The following is a 10,314-nucleotide window of genomic DNA, read 5'->3' as shown; positions in this document are numbered from 1 at the left end:
ATTCTGGAGGTTATCTCCAGGCATGTAGAGGAAAAGCAAGTTATCAGAAGTAGTCAACATGGATTCACCAGGGGAAGATCATGCCTGACGAACCTGATAGCCTTCTATAATGGTGTGACTGGCTGGGTTGACGAAAGGAGAGCAGTGGATGTTGTCTATCTTGACGTCAGTAAGGCATTCGACACTGTCTTCCGTAGCATCCTCACAGGCAAGCTAAGGAAGTGTGGGTTGGATGAGTGGACAGTGAGGTGGATAGAGAACTGGCTGAACAACAGAACTCAGAGGGTCATAATCAATCGAGCAGAAACTGGTTGGGGGCCTGTCACTAGTGGTGTTCCCCAGGGGTCTGTGCTGGGTCCAGTCCTGTTCAATATATTCATCAATGACCTGGATGAAGGGATAGAGTGTACCCTCAGCAAGTTTGCTGATGCTACCAAGCTGGGAGGAGTGGCTGATACACCAGAAGGCTGTGCTGCCATTTGGCGAGACCTGGACAGGCTGTTGGGCTGAGGGGAACCTAATGAAATTCAACAAGAGCAAGTACAAGGTCCTGCACCTGGGGAAGAACAACCCCATGCAGTGGTACAGGCTGGGGGATGACCTGCTTGGAATTCCTGCAATGGAAATTGGCTCTGTTGAGAAGGACCTGGGAGTGCCGGTGGACAACAAGCTGACCATGAGCCAGCAATGTGCCCTTGTGGCCAAGAAGGCCAACGATATCCTGGGATGTGTTAAAAAGTGTGGCCAGCAGGTCGAGAGAGGTTATCTTCCCCCTCTACTCTGCCCTAGTGAGACTACATCTGGAGTACTGTGTCCAGTTCTGAGCTCCCCAGTTTAAGAAGGCTATGGAACTGCTTGAGCAAGTCCAGCGGAGAGCTATGAAGTTGATCAGGGGACTGGAGCATCTCTCTTCTGAGGAAAGGCTGAGATACTTGGGTTTGTTCAGGCTGCAGAAGAGAAGAATGAGGGGGGATTTCATCAATACCTATAAATACCTAAAGGGTGGGTGTCAGGATGATGGGACTAGGCTCTTTTAAATAGTGCCCAATGACAGGACATGTGGCAATGGGCACAAATTGGAACACAGGAAGTTCCACCTGAATATAAGGAAAAATTTCTTTACTCTGAGGGTGACAGAGCAGTGGAACAGGCTGCCCAGGGAGGTTGTGGAGTCTCCTTCCCTGGAGACATTCAAAACCTGCCTGGATGCATTCCTGTGCCCCCTGCTCTAGGTGTCCCTGCTCAAGCAGGGGAGTTGGATGAGATGATCTCCAGAGGTCCCTTCCAACCCCTACCATTCTGTGATTCTGTGATTCTGTAAGCATTTAATAACTGAAGGACTGATTGAATGACAACTTGGGAGTGGAGAAAGGGAGAGCAAAACTTCCCAAATCAATGAAATGTAGGAGTGTTTCCAAAATACCCAACTTTGAGGAATAAAAATCCTTCAGAGATGGTTGCAGGAAGTTGCTCTCCCAAATTAATCACAGACAAGAAGAAAACACCATTGAAAAACAAAAACAAAACCCAAACCCAAACTTTCTTATTTAATGAAGTAAGGGATGTGCATGGGCAGTTACATACTGAAGAGCACTAGCAACAGGAGAGAAGCACTAGAACCTCCCCAGGTAAAAAGTATTGGACTTTAGACAGGTGACTATGACAGCTCATCTTTAATCGGATTTCACTTTTTTTTTTCCTCTTCTGTGAAAGCCCCAGATTTGCTACAAGTACAACTTTTTTATGACTTCCCAGGCAAGAAGTCTGAAGAACACAAAAGTCTACCACAATTTTAAGTGTACCAATATTTCCTCTGATTCTGGAGATGAATAAAAACTCTGTGTGTGTGTGTGATTTAATACAGCAACTCTGAAGCAAGGAAAAAGACAAATGTTAAGAGGGATTTTGAGTCAAACACTACCAAAAATGTATAAAAGTTTATTTTATGAATACATTAAACTATTGTGCGCAGCACATACATATAAAAATAGAAGCAATTTCACAAACAATTGATTGGACAGTTTTGTGTTTCTTGCAAATTTACAGCCTCAACTGTGAGTCCATATTGCGTCAGAATATGAGGTATATTTTAGTGAAACAAAAATAATGTGATAACTTTGGCACCATTTTACTGTGCAAAATAAAATCTTGGAATTCAAATAGTTAGTGAGGTATACAAAAACTGCTCTGCTTTTCCACTGTATGTGTATCTACATCTCTGCATGTTTGGGGAAAATTTGATTATTTAAGAACATGACTCAGTTCCAGTCAAGACTTTTTTCTAATGGAGGTGGATTAGGTCTTAAATTATGGGATTTGCCTGTGGAAGAAGGAACCTTGAAAATAGGTATCAACTCCACATGAGAATCCCATGTACAAAATATGGGCAAGACAGGCTGGTGTGGGGCACTCACAGCAATGATTTCAAAGCTTGTAGCCCATTTTGTGACTTATGTTAATGCTCACTGAAATGAAATACGTTTTGAAAGGGACCGCCACAAGAACTGTCAATAATAAGTTCCTAGTTTGGTCCTGATTTGGGAAACTCCTTTACTTTCATAAGTTTTCTTTACAAAGTCATATATCCATGGAACTATTTTGAAGAAAGTTTTGCTTGAGAGTTTGCCAGACTATGCCCATATTCTCTCCATAGGCTCTGTATCATGTACATTCATCTTACAAATGGTTTGGATTTATCTTGAGGTGTGTAAAATTAGTGGCAGTCTTCCTAAATCCTCCTTCCCCCATGCAGGCGATAACTGCCTGCTGAGGAGGAGGTGGAATTCAGCTAATCAAGCATGAGGCAGAACAGGACCGGCCATTTTCCAGGCAAGTTGCATAACCTCTTGAACACTGCCACAATGCATTCTGCTACCATGAGCTGTCCCTAGACTGCTTGTACATCCACAGCAAAGTGTCAACATGTGCCTTAACTACTCTCTTGAAAGTAGCCATGCATTCACTTAGGAAGCACCTCTGTCCAAGTTTTGTATCCAACTAGTCTAAGACTCCATAATGCTTCAGTACTGCACTATTTGTGCTGGAGGGGTTTTCTGCCACAGGTTCTCACTCCTGACAATGGTATCTTTCATTGTCACTTCTGACAATGATGTCGCTCTCATATTAGTCAGGATTCCTGGCACTGGAGGACCTTATTTGATTTCAATGTTGACTTCAATGTTGATCTGGCTGGCATTGATAGGGAAAAACAGTGGTGTAAAGAGTAACTCAGCAGAGTGACTGGTGGGGCTTTCTAAATGCCCACCAAAACTGCATCCACAAAGGCCTGCAGTTCTTCAGAACAGTCTCAACCCAGCAGGCTGCATCCAGAGAGACTTCTTGTGACCTGGTCTATGGTTCATTCTCACTGTTGACAAGTATGTGCAAAAGGGGGTCAGTGAGTCTGATTCTCACCTTTTATGACAGCTATCCCATGATTTATCAGTACTGGCAACAATAAATTACTCAAGACTGCACTGGTTTAAGAGGGAACAGACTTCACCCTATCCTAAGGATACTGGTTTAAGCTGTAATCAGAAACAAACTTGTGTGTCATCATTTGAACTATCGTTTCTTCTATCTCCATCTACTCGTCCATCCTTCTTCAAACTTAATTTCAAAGACAATTAGGAATATAACACAAGGATACAGATTGCCAGCTAATGTATTTCAGCACAGCTGTAGTCTTCCCATCTGCACCTCAAGGTCGATGTAACTGTCTGATATCCTCCAAACTTTTATCTGACCCACTCTCCCCACTCACAACATCCTACATTTTCTTTCAAAATGCACATTTTCCCAAAGCAAACTGCTGCACACATTGTGGATGAACAACCTGTGCCAACTTGGCTTCTCTTTACATACTTCAAGACCAGAAAATGAAGAGCAACTCCTTTCCTTCGCCATATCCAAAGCTTCCCATTCATGTACTGTAAGCAGTAGTCCATTCTTTTTTCTCTTCATTTACACTGTGATCACCACTTACATTTACGCAAAATAAATTCAAGTATAAATCACACAAAAGTAGCTGGAAAACTGTATCTTGTTCACAAAGCAATTTTCTTGACAGTTTTTCAGAAAGCATGGCTGTAGATACATCCTTGTAGGTGTGCTCTTTGGGCCAAATCTTCTGCAGCTATAAACTGATAGTTTTACTAAGCTGGTTTACTCCAGCTGAGGATCTGGCCCTGACAGTGTTTTTCATGCATGTCAGAAGGCTCAAATTCATCATGAATAGACACCCCCTGCAAATAGAATGGTATGTCAAGGCTGGACATAGCCACATTTTGGCTGGACGTGGGAGATTATCTTGCACTCAGATGTTCACTTCTGCAACAGCGTGGTCCATCTATGCTGAAAATTCTCATGCTCTGACATTGCATTGAATCTAGTTTCAAATTTAGGAGCATGCCATCAATGCAGGAATCCCAAGGCTTCTGGTAACTGACATTTATAGTGACTATTGACTTAGGGCCTCTTAAAATACTCTTTCAAAGGCACAGAGAATGTAGCTTCAGTGATGATCTGAAAAAAGGTTGTCAAAATAGTAAGGCAAGGTTATATGCCATTTGTATGGCTTCTAGGAGAGATTTGGAGAGTATTTCATACAGCTTGCTGTGTTGTCTTTGAAATTGATGCTTTGCAAGTGCCAGAAATTGGAATTATGGCACAAATTCCTCCATCCCAACCTAGGAAGGCATGCTTGTACAATCTTCTTCCTCTGTCCTTCATACCTCAGTGAGGTATGATAGAGAAGAAATGAATACACTTGAAGGAGTAAATAGAAGAGAATTCAAAACAGAAAAGTTTTCTAAGATAACCCTTTGCTGGAAGCTTTCATGAATTTAATACACTTTATAAAATGCATCCTGCAGACCAGTTCTAGTTCTTAGAGATTAACAAGCTTCAGCCTAAATGGAATTAAATGCCTTTATATATTTATGTCCTTTTATATGTGTGCACATAAAAAGGCACCGGGGCATCTAGAGAGTGGAACGACTGATTCATTAAAAGTATGTAGTTACAGAGATACACACTCACACATCCCATGTCTATGTATATACACATGTATTTATATTAAAGATGTACACATCTATATTTGAGGTGCATCAAAACTAAGCTCACAAAATGCCAAGGGGGCAGGATTCACAATCCTCAGCACCAAATATATTTTGCATTTGGGACCCATCTGCGATTTATCCTGTGGCCCTTCCTAAGAGAAATTGATTGAGGTCTTCATTTTGCTAACAAGTCCATGTGAGGAGACCCTGGAGCATCCCTTCAGAGACAGAGGTGCTCTGGGGGTAGACAGTTTGCTTTTGTGGAAATGGTTGTGGAATTGGCACACTAACGATCAAAATAGGTTGAGGACTTTATGAGATAGAACACAGTGTGTAGAAGGGGAGGTGCAGGCAGATATTCAGGTGGAGCGAACCACTTGAAGCTCTGGTGAAGCAAAGTCATCTGATGATTTGGCCCATGATATGTAAACAGCTCACTAAGAAAGGTTAATATCTGAGGTAATTAATATTAATTAATAAATAACCTATGATTGGTTAGATTATTATCCACAGCCATTCTATATCTTCCAAATACTTTTTTTTCTTTTGCACTCCAGCTTGCATTTTCCTCTGTTCAGCACCAAAGGAGGCACACAGCCATGTAAAATTTGTACAGAGTAGAAGAGAAGCAGCATCATATTACATATGCTATGTGATGATTCTAGTACAAATGTTTTTATCCAAATATACACATATATATATAGATTTCTTTTTTTCAGTGAACAGTATAAATACTTTACCTGGGAGATTATTCCCATGTGCAAAATGAATCAGTTTTTCCTGGGATTTAGTCTTCGGCTTTGCTCATGTTCATATTCTCGGTAAAAAGTGGGTCACTGTCATAGCAGGAGAAACCTTGTTTCCTCTCTTCACTCTGCCATGTTTGCTGAGTGCTATGTAAGCACCAGGGTAAGCATTTGACTCATATGCATTGTAGTTATTGGGTAGCAATGTTTCTTTGAATTTGCACTCATCTTGGAAAACAGGCTAAAGAATAGGAAGGGCGGGGGGGGGAAGAACAAAGGTGGTACAATAAATATTTCACAGAGACTCAAGTCATTTTTCTTACTAGTATTTTTACAGAAGAACTTGTCGCAGTGTGCAACAGGTGGTGCCACAGTGACTGCATCCAACAATAAATCTCCCTCCTCAGTGCTAATTTGGTGTCAGATGAACTCAGATGCCACCTGTCCAGATAATGGACTGTGTACTTCCTGTGACAGATCAAGTTAAGTCATCATAAATCATGGTTTTCTTAATTTTATTTGCAAGCAATAATTTCTGTCAGCATCATGCCCTTTTGCCCAAGTGATGTAGCTTTATCTCACACCTCCCCTCTGCAAGAGATCCTGTAATTTATAAGGGAATGATATGCTGGTTATCAAAACATTCCGTTCTCTTAAAACCAGCAATGCCCAGGGAGAATTATTTGCTTGAATTGTTTATTTGAATAAGACTGTAGTTCAGTTCTAAATCTTTTCTTTTGTGAAACCATTAGTGATATTGTGTTTAACAGTTAGTGAGATATGCAGCGGGTTCAAAGCTGGGAAAAGAATTTTATTTTTCTTCATCACATAAATCCAAGGAGAAGGAGTTATCTGGGAGAGGAGGTGCAAGGAGAAGCAGGAGACAAATGCAGAGCACCAAGGAATTTAAAAAAGAAAGCAGAATAATTCTCTGACATCAGATGTCTGGCACATGAGACCCTACCAGTGCCGTTCTATTTGGACATCTTTGTAATAACACCATTCAAAGTTTGTAAGAGTTTAACTTAGGGCATTTCATTGTGCAAGGGAAAATGCACATCTCTTACAGCTTTTAAAAATGTCTTTGACAAAAAGCAAGACTAGATTGAAACCAGAAGAGAAAAAAAAAAAATCAAAGGCACCTCTGAAGCCAGACCCTGCATTTCTTTAGAAAGACCTAGTCAAGCAAAGCAATTGGAATTGTGGCACTTTCTAGGTGCTTGAAATCAGACACGAACCTTAAAACATCCCACACATTATCTGTGTGAGAAGGAATCAGTCAGATTAGTAATGGCTATGCATCCTTCACAACGTTTGGTATTTTATTAAGCAACTGAAATGCTTTGTTGAAAATACAGCTGTTTCAAAGGACATTACTTTGTTGTGTCTTCACAAAAAAGATTAATGCAATCAGTGCCATTCATTACTTTGAGACAGACTGCTTTTGCCTATTGCCCAGAGCCAGCCTCTGAAACATGCTTCCTAGCAAGCATTTTTTCTGCTGAATGTTGAGACTGGAGATGCCTTGCTCAGGCCTCAGGGGTTAAATTGCATTTGGATGGCATAGCTAGCACTTTCTAGATGAGGATGATGGTGATGATGTCTCAGTATGACTTGCATGCCATTGTTAATAGCTACTATTGTTTTCTCTCCCTTTGGAACTGATCTCACAAAACTGGTACTGAAAATAGCCCCAGGCACATATGTAGACTTTGCAGGGTAGACTTCCTATTTATTCTTCATGGTGTGGTTGGGTTTGGTAGGGGGAGGTGTGTGGTCATGATTTTACTAATGGTAGCTAGTACAGACAGCTCTAATTGTACCTCTCCTACACACACCTGTATGCACACAGATACACATGCAATCAGATACACATACACTCATGGACATACACACATGCTTTACCTCCTGGGGTTTTTGCAGAGCACATCCTTTTGCTTTACATACAATGCAACGCAACAGGGAATCAACAGGGTTCAGTCTTACTAGAATACGTTTGCAGTGTTGAGCTGTTAGAAGCAGTCATCTAATTAATCCATACTATTTGCAGAATACATTCATTTTCCTAAGGTGCCCCTGTACAATCTTATAGGAAAACTTTAAAATAACACACATCTAACAGCCATGCTGTTTGTTGCACTAAGTAACACTGGTGACACCGGGCTGGGCAGGGTCCCTGTAATTGAAAGGCTATTTTCCCTGCCTATAATCAGATTTCCAGGTTTCCCTCCTGGAAAAAACCAAAACCCAACCAAAACCTTTGCAGCCTTTGTTTAAGCCTTGAAAAACTGTTTGTGTTTGTACTCACCGTTCCATATAGCTTCCCCTTGTTGTTCATTGCAATGAAGAGAGCACTTTTCACACCAAACAGGCTAACAACACCTCTCTCTACAGTGGATATTTCAAAGAGACCTAAAAAATAAGTAGTTTGATAGAAGTGTTATCATAGGATTTATAGCTAATCAAGGGCAATTCAGATATAACTGATTTATTTTAAAACCTTAATGAACATGTAATGTTTTCGTTATTAGAATTACCTCTCTAGTCCAGAACAATAGAAACACACAGAGATCTTGGATTTTTCCTACATGCCATAGGATTTTAAAATAATTCTGGAATCATAGTCACACACTGTGTAATCCTTTTGCTCTATCAAATTCTTTTGATGTGTCAAACTCTTGGGCTTTCTAATAAGTAAATTAATTTTATCTAATATGCTATAATTACAAAGTGTTTATTATTGAGCTTTAGAGAAGTGTGTCTCGCATTTTGAAGTCCCCCATGATATCTTAGCTGCAAAAGATTTTAGCAACTGCCCTCTACAGGAAATTCAAATCCATGGGGTAATGCTTTTCTTTTAAACTTACAGTTACAGAACAGCACCCATAAGAACAAGCAAACCAGGAACCGCAAGCACCTTCCATGACTGGTCAGCTAGGATTAAAAAATCATGCTTTGGTACTCTGAGCTCAGCAACAACTTTCTGAATTCAAAAGGTGAATGAGAAGGTGAGGAGTGAGCAAATGCAGCAGAGACAGTTTTCAACCTGGTTTGCCTTTTCTCGTCTGTGCAGTAAAGCAGAGTAAAAATAAATTGTATCTAAATTTGTCTCAGCATTTGTGACATGTTTGAGCCTGGAGGGTTCTAATGTTTATTGATCCCACAGACTTATAAAAGGCAACAGATGTAGCACAGATTAATAATATCAAGAAATAACATTTGCATTCTATGAAGGGTAATTACTAGAGTTCACAGCAATTAAGTGACATCTATTCTATTTCATTTCTGGATGCAACTCACTGTATTGGTTTTCATTGTGAACTCCGCTTATCCTTCCGTCTGGGAGGATTTGAAGGTGAAACCCGATGCCCACGTTGCAGTAAAGCCTCCGCTGCCTCTTGATTCCTAGCAAATAGTCACTCTCCCAGTTCACATCTGACTTCTCCCCTGACATCCCAGCAATGGACCTGGACAACAGAGATTGCCATCCTCTTTCCAGCAATGTGCCATTAGTTCTGCTTACAACTGGATGTGTTGAAGCAATCCCAGCCAGAAAACCCAGGAGAACGAAAGCAGGCAACGTCCGGTGAATGCTGGCTTCGCAGGACATAGTGATGAGAAGTCTTTGTGCAGTGGCCATCCGGTTCACCTCCTGGGCACGTGGTCAGAATTAATGGCCCTAAAAATACCGCCCTTCTTGTTTTTCTCCCTTCAGCATGGTGGCACAGGCTTATTTTTGGAAAGCAAATAGAGATTGCTGACATGAAACTAAAGCCTGATAGCAGTAGGGTTAGAAGCAGAGACAGGCCAGCAGGACTCAAACTGGTGGGGACCATGTTTTGTAGATCCTGCTCTCTGGTGGGCAGCCTCAGTTATATTTGATTGACCCATCTTTATAGTGCAGAGGCTGTCCCTCCCCACATCATCACTCTGACATCAACAGCTTGCCAAAGGTAAGCCTGCCATGGCTGTAACACTAACCTGCTCTCCTCCCAAGCTGGCAGCGGTCTGATGAATGCTGTCACCCAAGACTGGAGGCAGGAGTGGGGTTTCATTGGCTGTTGAAAGCAAAGGAGTCAAATTGGTCAGGCAGTCAGAGGCCTCACAGGTGGCTTCCTTATTTAGAGAAGAAGGTGTAAAAACAGTTATGGACCTCATCAGCAAGCAATGAAAACTTTGCAGTCACTTCCTTGGTGGCACGATCACTGGGTGTACATCAGGGCAGCTCAATCTTTGGGGAGAATTGGCTTGAAGTGGCCATTGCTCTTTTTGCACATACCCAGCAAATCCAAGGCACCACTTACTATAGTGGCCCACGCTCTAACAGCTTCACCGAACCTCTAAAAGGAGTGCTCCTGGCTGGTTAACAGAGAGGTAAGACACATTAAGGGGAGAGGAAGCCCTGGGGCTTGCTCATACTGTTTTTATACAAGCACATCTCTGCTGCTTGCAATGACAGTTCTGCTGAGTAGGGTGTGCAGGCTGGAGCATTGGTCTTGCAGTTACAG

At 41.5% G+C, this 10,314-nt stretch overlaps 1 protein-coding gene across 1 annotated transcript; it reads right to left on the bottom strand.

Moving 5' to 3' along the window:
• Positions 1-5,400: 5,400 nt before the first annotated feature.
• FGF6 (fibroblast growth factor 6) lies at positions 5,401-9,446 on the bottom strand. The gene is made up of 3 exons (XM_075081972.1): positions 9,107-9,446; positions 8,115-8,218; positions 5,401-6,047 (listed from the first exon to the last, which is right to left on the bottom strand). Exons 1-3 carry the CDS (start codon positions 9,444-9,446, stop codon positions 5,871-5,873), a joined length of 621 nt encoding a protein of 206 aa, XP_074938073.1. The 3' UTR covers positions 5,401-5,870.
• Positions 9,447-10,314: the final 868 nt, after the last annotated feature.

Source organism: Phalacrocorax aristotelis, chromosome 1 (genome assembly GCF_949628215.1).
Source record: "Phalacrocorax aristotelis chromosome 1, bGulAri2.1, whole genome shotgun sequence".
In the NCBI taxonomy this organism is placed as follows: Eukaryota; Metazoa; Chordata; class Aves; order Suliformes; family Phalacrocoracidae; genus Phalacrocorax; species Phalacrocorax aristotelis.
Note: the sequence above shows the minus strand (reverse complement) of the source record. Positions and strands in the feature narration are given on the sequence as shown.